Source organism: Micropterus salmoides, unplaced genomic scaffold (assembly GCF_014851395.1).
Source record: "Micropterus salmoides isolate LMB-PRFRI ecotype aquatic unplaced genomic scaffold, ASM1485139v1 Ms_hic_scaffold_7, whole genome shotgun sequence".
Taxonomy (NCBI): domain Eukaryota; kingdom Metazoa; phylum Chordata; class Actinopteri; order Centrarchiformes; family Centrarchidae; genus Micropterus; species Micropterus salmoides.
In genome coordinates this window covers 25,050,981-25,066,977 of record NW_024044459.1, presented here as the reverse complement: position 1 = coordinate 25,066,977, position 15,997 = coordinate 25,050,981, and the positions used below count along the sequence as shown (strand labels likewise).

Sequence of the window (15,997 nt, the reverse complement as noted above, 5' to 3'; positions counted from 1 at the left end):
CAGCCAAGAGCAAGCAGCATGCACAAACTCAAATGGACACAGCAACAAAACAAACACACACACATACACACACACACACACACACACACACACACACACAGGTTTGGAGTAAAGGACCCCAGAGGTAGAGATTGTAAGAGCACACAGAGATAAGAAAAGGAACCAGAAGGAGAAAAAACAGGAGGGGGGGGGGGGGGGGGGGGGGGGGGAGGCAGCGATGAGGGGAGGCTGGAGGCACCTGGGCAGGCCTGTCAGACTGGAGGAAGTGCTGGTGCGCAGGCCTGCAGGTAAATGGAAGAAGAAAGGCGCCTGCAGGCTGCCTGAGGCAAGCCTAGGCCCTTCTGTTCTATCATTTAGGAGACAAGTCCTCCACTGATTCCCAATTAATATTTAACACTGCACAGACAACAAGGCACTCGGCTGCAGTACACATGCCAACGAGAGAAGAGAAGAGGAGGGGAGAGAAGAGGAGAGGAGAAGAGAGGGGTATCGGATTGGGGAAAGGGTATAAAAGGGTATTTTCAGTAAGAAAATAAAAGATTTAATATCAATGGAATATTAGATTTTTTTATGCGTTTTATTTTAAGTACTCCTGAAATCTGAAATCTGTAATCTGTAATGTTTCTTAATTAATATATTTATATTTTATCCATCTTTTGGACTGTGGTGAAAAATGCTGCTCTCCAGATTCTGCCACTGGTAAGATTTGTGGGGAGACACCTGTCAGCTTAACTCGTTCCTTTCATGTTACCTGGTAGGTCAGTAACATTTTCACTGCCTACCAACAACAAAAAAATAAAAACAAGTTTGCAAATTAGACGCTTGATGATCCATGATGAAGCTTACAGATACAGGCCTGGGCTTGTAGACTTTCCTCCTGGGTTAGGGTTAGTGAAAAAAGGTTGTAGGAAATCTGTTCAAGGTCCTAGAGGTCCAGTGTTCGGAGTTCTAAATGACAGCCTGAGTCGGCAAAAAATACACCCTAACCCTGAATCTATAACCAAGCAAATTTGATTCATTATTTCTCAAACATAAAATCATGACAAAACCACTGCATGTAAAGATGGCCTTCATGAGAATGCACCTGGAGAGCAAATCACACTAACTGTAGTAAAATGTCCCACAGGAGCAATGATTTCAGCATTGTGCTGTGGTCAGTTTGCACTCCCATGCGTTCTACGCTAAACCCTCTACACTATTAAAGTATCCTGAAAAACCACAGCCAGAGATGGTATTAAAATTTGGTGTAAGTTTCTGACTGGTCGTACCAAAACAAACCAAACTCCACCACTGCCGACTTTGTAGTTTTAATTTGTTCTTTAACGCTAGGAATTTCTCCCAGCAGAATAGCACTTTCCAGGCGACCGGCCCTTAGCAACAACATACTGTTCAACATTTACAGAATTTCATGGCCAAAGGGTTAAAATGTATGGGCCAATTTACTACATTTAAAATGAAAACGCAGCTGTGGTAGATGTAATTTAAGTAACAAAAAACTTCTTGCAAGCAGTGTACATGTGCAAAAACATAACAACAAGATGCACTATTTGTTGAGCCGCTATATAATTAAAATCTAATTTTGATTCATACCTACATGGATGAAGTGACTGGACAGAAATTGTCAGAGTATTTAAAGGTTGGAAAACTAGTTAAGAAAGGTTATTAAAACTTTTCTACCTACTTACACTCTTTGTGAGTCCAAATGTTGGACCAAAACTACAATTTTCTTTTGGGTTTGTGATAAAGAGACCACTCAAAAACACTCGGAGCATGCCAGGAGCGTGCAACACCTGAATGTCTCTTATGGTCTGTCTGTGTTGGGCTCAGCTCTGAGATGGCACAGGCTGCATGTCATTTCCTGTGGGACAGCAAGGGACTGCGGACTCTCTCTGTACCCTCGCTCACATCCCCCAACCCACCCCCACTCTCTGGCAGGCGAAGACAGAGGGTGTCGATGCCTTGCACCTGGGACGCCCAAATGCCAGCTCGGAGGCTTTGGAACCAGGAACCTGTTTTTCAACCCAAGTCCCGCTGTGACCAAAACTAAAGCAGAGCCCCTCTTCCTCAAGCTCACCTCCCAAGGCAATAAGATTGCTTCGCCCCCTGTGTTCACAGCAGAAGGCAGAGGGCAGAGGGAAGGCATAGCTCTATGGGACGCCACCAGCCGGAAATGATCCTCTGTGTGCCAGCGCTGAGACGCCAACATGACAGAAGAGTCTGTAGTATGCATGAGGTAAGACTAGTACAACCAATATAGTTGTCCCTTTAAAATAAAGTGAAACGCTATTAATACTCTAGATTTTGCAATATAGCAATGAAATTAAAGTGTGAACAACACTGCAAACCCTGAGATCCCCAAAAATATATTGCATAAGTAGGCACCCAGAAGGAGGCAAACCATGGATAGCTGTCAATCACCTTTCACTATGAAAAATACCTCATAACCTTTGCTTCCCTGCTGCAGACTGTGGAATAATGGCAGTCTCTGTGGGCACTCTGCGGAATTCCAAATGGGAGTTAGAAACGAGGTAGTTCAATCAGTGGGAAAAGGTCAAGTGCATGCAGATTCTCTCTCCCTCGCTCTTTCTCCATTGCTTTCCCCCAGTTCCACTTCATGCCCCCCATCTCCAGGGTACTGAGGCAACCACAGAAAAGGCTGTTATTTCTGCTACTGCCTGTGACCACTTTTAAATATTCAACCGCAAACGCTCCCCCTGTTTTTTTCTCTTCACATAACAGCCGTTGGAGTAACGTGCTGCAATTTGATATGGCCAGCTAATTCCCCTGTTATGTCTCGCACTGCCTCAGACAATAGTGCAGGAGAGGTGGCTAGAGGTCATTACCTGAGCATATTCCCTCTCACTGGAAGTGTGGCTTAGTAAGAGAAGCTGCTAAAAGCAAAGCAAGCTAATGGCTCTGGCAGCTCTGCCTGCAGAGGCACAGGGCTATTAGGAAAACTACAATCCCCAAGTGAACCTCCATGTCATGTCCTAAGGCTATGCGTGGCATGGCCAGGTTGTCTCTGTCGATCAAGCTGGATAAGGGCTGAACCTGGCCTGACATAGCATGAACCTAGGATATGGCCTTCTGGGAACTTTTCATCTACATTTGGCTGATTGGCACCTCAGGCCTCCTGGGTGGTGTCACAGAGCGTTATGGCTGCAGGTGTGCTCATGTGTATGTGTGTGTACATGTGTGCACGTCACTGCTACAAGTCACATTTCGAGACACACTCTGGTGCTTCATACCAACTGATTAGAGGCATTTGATTTCATTGCAGTTGCATTCACAATGATGTGAAATCATTTCTGTCTTAATCAGGATATTACATCATTGCAACGTAACCAAAAGTATGTTGGATCACTATGTGTGTGTGTGTGTGTGTGTGTATGTGCGCGTAATGAATTGCAGCCAGGCCCTGCTGGGGTTAGACACAGAAAGGGAACACCCAGGTTTAGCCCAAGTCTGATCCAATCACAGGACAAATATGGGAGTGGCAGTGAGCTGTGTAGTTAACGAGGGCAGAACCTGCAGCGGACCTGGATAAAGAACACAAACATGCACACCCAGTGTGACAACGGCATTCTTAGAAAATTTCATGCCTGGCCCAAATGCTAAGTAATGGATAAACAAATGAAAACCTGCTGAAATTATAATATTTTGGAAAACAGCCAGGCATAAGTATCACCCCATCAACCAGTCAATTGAGGGATTCTGGACTTGTTATTCTTTAGCTGACATATGGCAGAGTAATTGCTGTCTGGGCCAGGGAGGAGTCAGGATAGTGGTGGGGGCTGCTGGGCCTCCAGTCCAGCCATCTCGGTGTAACTCATCACTGGACTGGTGCACCTCCCTCTCCTGCTCCCTGGACCTTCAGACCCACAGTGGAGGACAATAATCAAGGAAAGGGATGGGTAGCAAGGGAGTTCGCCGCTGGCCAAGGGTGGCCAGGGTCAGTGGCATCCATTCACCCCTCTCCCCTTGCAGGGTCTTTCTCTCTCATCTGTCTGGATGGGTGCCCTCTCTCTGGGGCACAACACGATGAGAGGCCCTGGCTCCGCTGCCGTCTCTGCCTTTCATGTCTCCATCTAGGGCAGTGGTAGAGAGATGTGGAGGGGAGGACGAAGGAGGGGGCAAGCTACAAATGTCACCCATAAGGGGGGATTTAATTAAAAATGACAGAGGCTGGCGCTAGAGAGTGCAGGCACATATGCGCGGAATTTGGGCGCAGTGAAAGCAAGTGCCTATGATTTATAATTCAAGTAATGCTCCGCACTCCTTTTAATTCTATGGCCAAAGAAAAAAATATCAAAAGGCCGTCTCTGTGAGGCTAATCCAATATGATATTTTTAAGGGCAGGCGGTCAATGGCTTTTTGAAAAGCCAGCTTCTCTGGCTCCCTTTCTGCTTCTCTCTCACTCTTCTCCACTTGTCTGTCTTTCCCCAACTCCCTCTGCCGCTCCCTTCTTTTTCTCCCCTGCACTCTCCGCTCTACAGTACCTCAACCCCCACACCCCCCGAGTCCAGACACAGAGCGGGCTGTGATAATGGAAACATCCCGCACTCCGCCTCCCGTTTCTCCCGCTAAGCTCTGTGCGCTTGGGGGAAATTGATTGTCTGGCGAGCCGATCTGAACGCTTCCAGCTGATGGTAGAGCCAGTTAAGTCCTTTTTTATTGAGGGTATGAGGGATTTTTAATGGGAGTCGCATCAATGAACTGTGCAGCCATTCGGCATCTGCATGCAGGGGCTTTTTCTAAAACCCTCCTCGCCCTCTTATCCCAATTGCTCTGCCACCCCAGTCCACACACACACACACACACACACACACACACACACACACACACACTCTTTGCTTAAAGGACAGCAGATGCAAATGACACAGCTCACCTCTACCTCACTGCCAGGTAATTCCCCTCCTGTGTCTCACTCACTCTCTTTAAAGGGTGTATTCTGGTATTCAGTCTCCTGTTGAGAGCCCAGGTCACCTTATCCACAACCCCATCGCATGTTGGCACAAACTGGGCCACGAACAATAAATCATAGGGACCTGCTCAGCAGGTGAGTGAGGCTGAGTGTGCCCACTTCTGCAGCCAGACCCACTGTCTGCCTTTCTGTACCCCTTCTGGGCCTGGACGAACAATTGCCTTATTGAGGCCAAGAACTGCACAGTGGTGGAAATCCAACACTTGCTTCCCCCTCCCCCTCCAAGGACAGAAAGGAGGCTATTATGTTCAAACATCCTCATTATGAACCTCAAGTCAGTCGCTGTGCTAGTCTTTCAATCAAAGGGTTTAACAGGTGGAGAAAGAGAGGGAGAGTCAGACAGAGAGGGTCAGTAAGAGGGAGGGCAAAGGGAAGACTGGAGACTGTTCTTTTTCTCTATTGATTTGAGTCCTGACTCCCACTGGCTGCTCCTCAATAAAGGACCCTGAGAGGAAGTGGGCTAATCCTGCGAAATTGGAAGTAGGGAATCGATTAAGACGACTGTTAAGGTCTCCCTCCATTTCTTTCCCTTCCTCTCCGTCTTTACTTTCTCTAATTCTATTTTCCGCAGTTTCTCTTTTGTCTGTCCTTTCACTTCACCTCTCTCTGAAACCTCATTAGTGAGCCCGGTTGAACCCCACTCAGCTGAAGAGCTGCCCCTTCCAAATGCACCCGGAGCTCTGTTTACTGCTCTTGTTCCCTCTTTGTTTCACACATCTATACAGCTCCATATGAAGCATCCATACAGACCAGCAAAAACAACTTCAGATCCAAGGGCAGAGCTAGCACCCAGTCACCTTGTTGTTTGTGACTCTCCTCTCTTTTGTGGTAGTGTGATGTTGAGCTGAGAAGTAGCTAATTGGTCAGGTGCTGAGAAAGAATCCTGTGCTTTATGTCTTCGCCCAGAGCCAATCAGAGCCTCTTTAAAGCATTTTACTGAACTGGTTACAGACCTGATACAATGTCCCACTAGTGAAGAAGCACAGAACCTGCTATTCCCACTAAGCCTCTCTAAGCTGAGGTAAAAACTGGTAGGTTAGTGCTCCCCTGCTCTCCATCCGCCAGTCCTTTTAATCGGCTTGAGGTAGCTTGTAGGCCTGCCATGTAAACAAAGGCCACTAAAGACTCCAAGAGCATTCAATAAGGGGGAAAGACCTTTCCTTCCCCTCGTCAGAAAACAGACGCTCACTGTAAAAAGCTTATCCAAAACCCTCAACAAAAGTAGGGAGAAATTCACCTTCCAGATGCCTGACTGCCGCAGCTCTCCCTAATCCCAAACTGGATAGGACTAGTCTTGCCAGCTCTGTAACAGTTTTCAGCCCAGGCTCATCTCTGTCCCTTTACACCATTTTGTGAGTGGACAGAGGGTGGTGTTCGGGGAGCAAACAGAGCAGCTGTCATGCTTTACAGGCGGCCGGCACAGCCAGGGCCAGACACTGTAAATGTTTACAGACCCTCAGGGTCACCCAGGGCCAGTGAGGCACGTTAAACACTGTCTGTTCAGCCCTGTTGCCACGACTGCACAATCAGCACAGCTAAACAGCCCCCCTCGCAATGAGTAGCCAAACAACATGGCAATCCAAGGTCTAAGTGCAGAGCGAATGAATCTGTTTAGAATTCCTCAGAGTAGCGCGGGAGCACAGTGACCAACAGAAACCAGAAAGTCCATTTTCCTTCACTTATTCGCAGTCAGGGTTAACTGCCCGTTTCTATCATTCACAATGATCAATAGATTACATACAAACGACAAACACAAGCCTCTCTAATTTCTTAGCTTTGGGGCAATCTGTGAACCCCTGACCTCCATTGCTCCCTGTCACTTTATGAACTCACATTTCCGTCCAAGGGCTTGCAGGGGATCCAGGGTCTTGCTGGCACACACTGGGTGCTGGGGTGGAGGGTTTTGCCTCCTCTGCAGACAGGCCAGCATGGCGAGGTGGGCACAGTACTACAGCCGGGGGAGTTCTGCGGCCAACCTGGAGCAGAAAAAGAGCAAGAAAAAAGAGAAAGAGAGGAACAATGAGTGAGTTAAGCAGGATGATTCAAGGTCAAAGCTCCATGGCCATGTCCGGTAAGCCAGCAGGAGCTGGCTCTGGGCTAGATGGACTAGGTTTCTCACCCAGGATTTAATTGGGAAAGCATGACTACAGCTGCCTGCCTCTCAGCTCTGTGGGCTGAATGATAAACACACACCTGCACTGGGGCAGCACGGTTGACATGGGTTCAGCGCACAGTCCAGACCAGTCACTCTGCAGCTTCAAACAGCACATCCACACAGCCATTCAACCGCATCTCCTGTCTATGAAACCATCCTCAAAACAAACACACAGGCACACACAGAAAGTACCAACACTCAGGCACATTCCTTCCAGGGCAGTGTGTGTGTGGTGATTGATGGCGTTATCTATGGACAGCAAAAAAAATGGTAATGCTGAGAAAACAGCAGTCTGTCTGCTACAACTTAACATGCAACAGCTCTGGGGAACTGTCAGGAAAGGCCTGGGGGACTGAGCGGTGTCTGGATATATGTGTAGCTGTGTGTTGAACCGTATGGTTGCATGTTTGTGTGTGTGAGCAAATGCAATGGGTTGGGAGGGGGAGACTGCCAACCGTACATCAGGGCTAGTGACGGCACTAATCAATCTCCCTCTAGGCCATAAATCTCCAGCTCTATACTCTCCCTTTTCCCCACAGCCACCTTCACTCAAGCACACGGAGGCAGTTGCTGCTAGTTTCCTCTCAAAAAGCCCATCGCAGCCCCAGTGGAAACACACACACATAAATATTATTTATATACATACATACATACATACATATACATGCATACACACACACACACACACACACACAGCTCCGTCAGTAAAAACCATCAAGTTTTATCGAGTAGCATGGAGGGTATCATTCATCAGCAACATACCAGTGTCACATAACACAATGATGACTGATTACAAAGTCTTCTACTTGGATTATGTGCCAGATGAGAACAGCTAAAGCAAACCATTTAGGTCCAGAAAAGTGTTTTTATATGATAAGGATCGAGATTCACTCCACTATAGTTCACTTAGCGGATATTCTTTGACTTCCAGGAAAAATGTGCTTTTACTGTAACATTGTATAACACTGCAGAAGCCCAGAAGCCATTTTGGCCTTGATCTTAGCTCTGAATGCGTTTGAGTCTCTTGTCCAAACTGCATTGATATGAAACACTATCGTTTCCATCTGGGCCGGTCTCTTCACATATTAAAACAAAGAACAGAGGCAAATATTTCATCTATGCTGTCAGCGCCAGCGTCTCCTGCCATGATGCGTGGCAGATTATTGAAAAATGATTTCTCATGCGCCTGTCACAGGCTTGTCCCCTGTTATTTATTTTCTCAGTGAATCACTAAATGAACATTTAGCCACCTGCCATCAGTCCATTACTTAGTTGTATAGATTAGCATTTTAATATGAAAGAAAGCAATTACAATGATTACGAGATAAATTAATCGCAGTGCATAAAGTGCCAGCTCCTGTTCTTGCTCATTTAAGGAAGAAAGCAAAATATACTGTAGATCATCAGTGAAAAACATCAAAGTATTAAACCACTAATAGAAGCATTCAATCAAACCAACCTTCACAAATGAAAAAATGTTTCTGCCATATTTGATCAGGGTGAAACAATGGTTTGAAAGTAAAAAAATACAGGAGTTACAAATTTCTTCCAATGAGCTCACATTCTACACCCACTAAATGTGTTGATTCAGATCAGAACTTAGGTGATTTTGTAGTTTCACTTTTTGACAAATTAGCTTTTTTTCTCACTAATAAAGTAAAACCTGATCAAAGTATGCACTGAGAAATGGAGGAAGTGCAAAACAACTCAATTTATTGCCTATAACTATGGTTGAATGACTTTCCTGGTTTCAATAGTTCAAGATTAGAAGCAGGTGCTGCAATAATGCATCATCCCTGCAAAACTCATAAAAAACATTTTCAATAATACATTTTACACAAGACATTAAATCTGACCTCAGACCCTGAGGCTTGTATAACACACTTCACACTCTAAGTCAAATGTGTATTTTTATGACCTGTCAGAATCAGCACGAAACAACACTTTTAGCACAAACCTGACAGTGTGAAAACGGTGTTCACCAAAAAGGCTTCTCACTAATGAATGCAAGTAAATTGAATTAAGAATTTCTTGTTAATTCCACAGTTCACACACACACACACACACACACACACCCGCCCACCCACACACCCACACACACACACTGCAGATGGAAGAGAGGGGCCACTCTATTTCTCGCCAGGTGCTTGAGCAAAAAAGGTCGCTTGCAGTGCCATTTCCTCTCTTACACACAGGCCGGCCTGGCCCAAACACACTGGCACTTTGAGCTCATTACTGGCTATTCACATAACCCTTTCTCTGTGTCCTCTCTGTGAGGATACTAATTTCACAACGAGCCCATCCTCACAGCCCATTTGTTAAAAGATAGTGGTTGGGAGAGAGGAAAGGGACACAGGGTAGATTGAGACTAAAAGCTAGTCTTAACGGGGGGATACCTCCACATTTTCCCCCCTCCCTGAAATGAAAGACAATCGTGTAACTACCCTCCATTTTTCTCCATTTGCTGCTCACCAAATGTATTCTGAAGCATTATACTTTGCTGAAAGGGACCCACTTTTTTTCAATTCAATTTCAAGAACCAATTTTCTCCTATTATTGCCTTTAAGAGCGAGGCAGAAGGAGCAAGTCTTTGGCTTGTTTGTCATGTCCTCCTTTCCCCTCATCTCCTCCTATTAGGTTATTGTACTACTTAGCAGATGTCTATCAGTGGCAGGAAATTATCTCCAAACCAAAACCCTGGGACCCATCATCCAGCTGCTCTAAAACAGCCTGTCATGCCCGGGTCAATCCCTGTGAAGGTGCTGGAGAATGTGTGTACGTGAGCACGCACACACACACACACACACACACACACACACACACACACACACACACACAGAAAAACCACCTGCACTTCACTCACTTACTCACAGGTCTCCTATTACACCAATGCAGGGATATCGCAAAAGCCTGAATGTCTATCGGCTATTTCCCGTTCTGCTAACGCTGCTGCCGGGTTTGCAAGGGGGGCGGAAGATCAGTCCCATGAGATGAGGGAATAAGCCGGAATCAAGAGGTGGTGGGCTTGGCAGAGGGCTATTTCTAAGTTAAAAGGTTCTTAAACTGCAGAGGAGATCAGAGGAGATGGCTCCCCGCACCCTAAGCTGTCTGCCCAGATAAGCATCCTGCCAAGTGCGGGGTGTAACGGGGTGGTCATGGGTGAATAAACGGAGTGTGTGTGTTTTGAGCTACACGTTTCAGGTGAAAGAAAGAGTGAAGCAGCTGGGTTTTCATTCTCAATAATTTGTGGTATGTGCTGACATGTGACATAAGTAAGATGGCGTTGAATGTTTGGTCTGATTCATAGTCTTTTAGTCTTGTTTGCTTATTCTTCTGATTTAAAACATTTAATTATTGTATGCTTGTGTTTAGACAGCATTTATAGAATCTTTATTTTATAGAACTTTGGCTTCTTTTGTCAAATGAAAATTGGGTTTTGAAGAAAAGAAAAAAAACATCCCAGTGCCACAGGGATCTATTCATATTAGACATACAGTGAGGGAAATAAGTATTTGAACACCCTGATATTTTGCAAGTTCTCCCACTAAGAAATTATGGAGGGGTCTGAAATTGTCATCGTAGGTGCATGTCCACTGTGAGAGACATAATCTAAAAAAAATAAATAAATCCAGAAATCACAATGTATGATTTTTTAACTATTTATTTGTATGATACAGCTGCAAATAAGTATTTGAACACCTGAGAAAATCAATGTTAATATTTGGTACAGTTGCCTTTGTTTGCAATTACAGAGGTCAAACATTTCCTGTAGTTTTTCACCAGGTTTGCACACACTGCAGGAGGGATTTTGGCCCACTCCTCCACACAGATCTTCTCTAGATCAGTCAGGTTTCTGGGCTGTCGCTGAGAAACACGGAGTTTGAGCTCCCTCCAAAGATTCTCTATTGGGTTTAGGTCTGGAGACTGGCTAGGCCACGCCAGAACCTTGATATGCTTCTTACAGAGCCACTCCTTGGTTATCCTGGCTGTGTGCTTCGGGTCATTGTCATGTTGGAAGACCCGGCCTCGACCCATCTTCAATGCTCTAACTGAGGGAAAGAGGTTGTTCCCCAAAATCTCGCAATACATGGCCCCGGTCATCCTCTCTTTAATACAGTGCAGTCGCCCTGTCCCATGTGCAGAAAAACACCCCCAAAGCATGATGCTACCACCCCCATGCTTCACAGTAGGGATGGTGTTCTTGGGATGGTACTCATCATTCTTCTTCCTCCGAACACGGTTAGTGGAATTATGACCAAAAAGTTCTATTTTGGTCTCATCTGACCACATGACTTTCTCCCATGACTCCTCTGGATCATCCAAATGGTCATTGCAAACTGAAGACGGGCCTTGACATGCGCTGGTTTAAGCAGGGGAACCTTCCGTGCCATGCGTGATTTCAAACCATGACGTCTTAGTGTATTACCAACAGTAACCTTGGAAACGGTGGTCCCAGCTCTTTTCAGGTCATTGACCAGCTCCTCCCGTGTAGTTCTGGGCTGATTTCTCACCTTTCTTAGGATCATTGAGACCCCACGAGGTGAGATCTTGCATGGAGCCCCAGTCCGAGGGAGATTGACAGTCATGTTTAGCTTCTTCCATTTTCTAATGATTGCTCCAACAGTGGACCTTTTTTCACCAAGCTGCTTGGCAATTTCCCCGTAGCCCTTTCCAGCCTTGTGGAGGTGTCCAATTTTGTCTCTAGTGTCTTTGGACAGCTCTTTGGTCTTGGCCATGTTAGTAGTTGGATTCTTACTGATTGTATGGGGTGGACAGGTGTCTTTATGCAGCTAATGACCTCAAACAGGTGCATCTAATTTAGGATAATAAATGGAGTGGAGGTGGACATTTTGAAGGCAGACTAACAGGTCTTTGAGATTCAGAATTCTAGCTGATAGACAGGTGTTCAAATACTTATTTGCAGCTGTATCATACAAATAAATAGTTAAAAAATCATACATTGTGATTTTTTTTTTAGATTATGTCTCTCACAGTGGACATGTACCTACGATGACAATTTCAGACCCCTCCATGATTTCTAAGTGGGAGAACTTGCAAAATATCAGGGTGTTCAAATACTTATTTTCCTCACTGTATCGAGCGCCTCACAATTTATGTCCGATGTCAACATTCAGTGCGTATGCAGGCATTAGCGTGCCCTCTATGTAGCAAGGCTGAAAACCAACGTGTGGAGGTTGTGTAGTAGGTGGGCATGTAGCATGTTTGATCTCAATACAGGACACTGGAGTTCACCTCCCTTTTCAACTTGCAACTGATGGTCACTTTGTTAATAACTGCAATCACAACCCTAACCTTAACTAAGTGCATGCTGTAGCAGTTGGTTACAACAAACATCATAAATGTTGTAACCTAAGTTTTTGCAGAATTTCATCGTATCAGCATTAGTATAAAATAAAATCCATGGCCTAGCTAATATTTTTTTAGAAAAACAAGAAATTTGACTGCAGTGTCTCCACTAAAACTACTGCTTGCAGTGAAAGACCGGCCGAGGTCTGGGAGCCTGGCAGACAGCCGCCACAATGAGCAGGGGCGGGGCTTCAACCTAATTGAATGGTGACCCTGCCGTCTCACTGTGGGACGCCCCATGCAGTGCTTTTAACAAGCTGCTGTGTCTCCCCTCTTAATAAGCCCAAACAAGTTAATCCAATCGACACACTCAAACCCTTTCTGTTTCTTTAACAAGGCACTGCCTCTACCCCCTTAATCCCCCGGCTCCCCCTTCTTCGTCACCATACCGTCACATGAATGGAGGGAGAGTGAAAGGCTCCATTAGGAAGGACTGGCAGTAAACCCCTATGGCTCGGCACTTTCCACACACCCGCACTAAATAATTTGCACTCATACTGTATATTCAAAACACAAACACACACACACACACACACACACACACACGCTCACATGTGCCTGATACAACTGGTCTGCATGGACATGGCACACAGTGAGAGGGTTATATTCGTCGACCCTGATCCACAAACACACAAACAAAAAAACAACACACAAACAAAAACTCTGAGGGGACGTTTGCCGACAGGCACGCACTCTGGGACATAAAACAGGCATTGTTAACAAACCCTCCCAGCTCCACAAACAAGAGCCACTGATTCCCTAACAATCCAACCCCCTGGATGCACTCACCCACAAGCTCTGCACAACCTCACACCAGCACAATAAATAACCTGCACAACAAAAGGCCATTGTGTGTAAAGGCCTACAGTTTAGGCATTATTGCCATGATATACAGTGTTGGAATAACATATTGGCAGCCAATTCTTATATATACGATGCAGCATGTCACTGTTATTGGGGCTTATACAGCCTCATATGCCACGCGTGTCATATTTATGAGAGGTTTCTCTGCAGATGAAGGGCATCTTGACAAAAACACTCAGCTGTTAGCTTTCCATATTCCAGTCAGCTTCAATAGCTTCACCCATGGGATGAAGGGTGAGGAATGTCTGGCAATCCAATAGCAGCGAGTCGTCTGTCATCTCTAATCAAAACACGCCTGCTTAGACTAATGTCAACCCTGTAATAGCAATGAGGTCTAATTGACTTCACAGCCAACTGCTGCATCTTTGTGCTGGGCTAGGATTCATTAATGGTAAATAACGGGCTCAGAAGGCAGTGAGCCATTATGAGTACGTGGCGACAACATTCAAAATGTAGAAAATGCAAGGAGCTGAATGAAATTAAGATGAATGAAATTTAGATTACATTTCTCAGTTTGAACCGGTAAACCGGGTTGGGTTACAAATACTGGGGTGAGGACTGTTTTGAATATTATACTGAATTTAACTGTACATTTTCAGCCACTACCTGAGCAACATTCTGAGGCTAAAATCTAAGCCTGTCAGGTAGTGCTTAATCAGTGCAGCAAATGATTTAGTGCAGAGGGCCACTAATGTGAAATACTAGCTTACAGGTGGTTTTGGCGGATTTGTTTGGCTTAGGGTCTGCCAATTCTAGTGTGCAAGGCAGGACCCCCTCTGTGGTCCAGCTCACATGGTTCCATCCAATCTTGGCACCTGCCCCTACACAAGGGATTTATAACATACCCTGCTTCCTTGTTTGATTTTAAAATGAAAAAATGTCTTCACATATTTGAAACAGCAGGCTAGTTTCTCGACTACCATGGCTACTCCAGCTAGTGAGGAAAACAATACATCTTCACTTCACTGCGATCCTAGGAAACAACAAGTCCCATGGACAAGTACAAGTACTACATGTGCAGCTTTTTGTAGGGTTTACCAAGAGATCAGTTATACATGTCTCTGCATGCTGCTCTTTTTTCACCTAAATGTACTGGGGCATCCAATACGCTAAATCCTGAGTAGGCTGACCTTTACATTAGTTAATCACATGTGAAGTTTACCAACAAGTGCCTTGAGCACTTCACCATGTAGCAAAATTAGTATTCTTTATGGTATTGTTTTGCTCTTTCATGACATGAGAGGTAATTCTGAGGCCACAGAAATCTACAAAATTTTGCCACCTATAAGATCGTGATCAGAGAGTCATTGAGACATGTTTATGTGTTATACTACAGACTTGACAGATGAGGAAAATGTCAAGAATGTCAAGAAGAACCAGACTGCAGAAACTTGCAGAGAAGATTGCAACAGAAGCTATAAGAAATCAGATGTATTCACAGTAAAACAAGCTAAAATGTGCATGGAAAAACAATGTTTAGTTAAAAACATTTTAAACTCAATAAGCTTGAAGCTGACAAGAGTCACAAAATGTTTTTGGGTTTTTTTCCAATTGTAGGCTTAAAAAGCGGCAAACATTTTTTGGAGTTTATCAAAAGCAAAGAGCAAAGAGATTAAAACACAACTGCAACAAACAAAATTCACCAATCATAACTGACTTGTAGCCTTGTATTGGTGATTCAGATTTTAAAAAGTTGTGTATCCTGTGCACTATTCACCAGTCTGAAAATGGGAGAGCCCCCTCAGTAAAATCTGTTAGTTTCCAGCACAGTGCAACCAAGGTGCTCTTGTAACATGACTGGGCCTCCGTGCTCCTGCCGATGCCAGCGAGGGACTTTGAGCGATGAGAGCGTGGCTTAATATTGTCAGACAAACCACAGGGGAAACACATCCTCTTCACCTCTTATTGCCTCAACCTTTGTTGTATTGTTTTGTAAGGCGGCAGCATCGGTTGTCATCTAATACCACTTTCACACAGAAACCCTATGAATGTTGTGACATTTTGAGCAGATGTGGTGAGTAGCTGTGGAGTTTCTAAACTGTTGCTCATAGATACACCAGAGGACTGCAGTTAAATGAACACAAGTCTGGCTGCATTAAAAACTAAATACCTCTCTAAAAAACAGATTCTTTTAAAGATTTTTGCTGGAGTTGCAACCTCACCAGGCAGAACTTCCAAACATAAATCACAAACACTCCACACTAACTTCCGCCAAATGTGAAAAATGAGCTGCACTTTCTTGGTTTCCATGCTAGGATTTATATTTTCTCAGTAAACCTTATTACACACCATTTGTAAAGCATTGTTGATATTGCAAAATTTCTTATCCCAATGTGACACGATCCTTTATTGTCCTAGACAGGTCCATTCACGGCTTAACACAACAACAATAAAACAAGGGTTCTTTTTTTCCATCTACCCATCCTATGGTGGCTCACTTGAATATTCAAACAGTGCTCATTGTCTTTTTGTGTTTTGTTCATTGTTTGTTATGCTGTCATTCCTCAGCTTGGCTCCTGAACTTCAAAGAAAGGCTTATGTCAATTTATGATGAAATGGAGTGAGCAGGCGAGAGAGAGAGAGAGAGAGAGAGAGAGAGAGAGAGAGAGAGAGAGAGAGAGAGAGAG

At 44.8% G+C, this 15,997-nt stretch overlaps 1 protein-coding gene across 1 annotated transcript in view; it reads right to left on the bottom strand.

Moving 5' to 3' along the window:
- fam222a (family with sequence similarity 222 member A) overlaps positions 1–15,997 on the bottom strand; it is a 49,975-nt gene that overhangs the window by 16,259 nt on the left and 17,719 nt on the right. The window contains exon 2 of the mRNA XM_038703973.1: positions 6,818–6,960. Coding sequence (XP_038559901.1) covers positions 6,818–6,914 — 97 coding nt within the window. The 5' untranslated portion in view covers positions 6,915–6,960. The remainder of the gene's footprint in view (positions 1–6,817; positions 6,961–15,997) is intronic.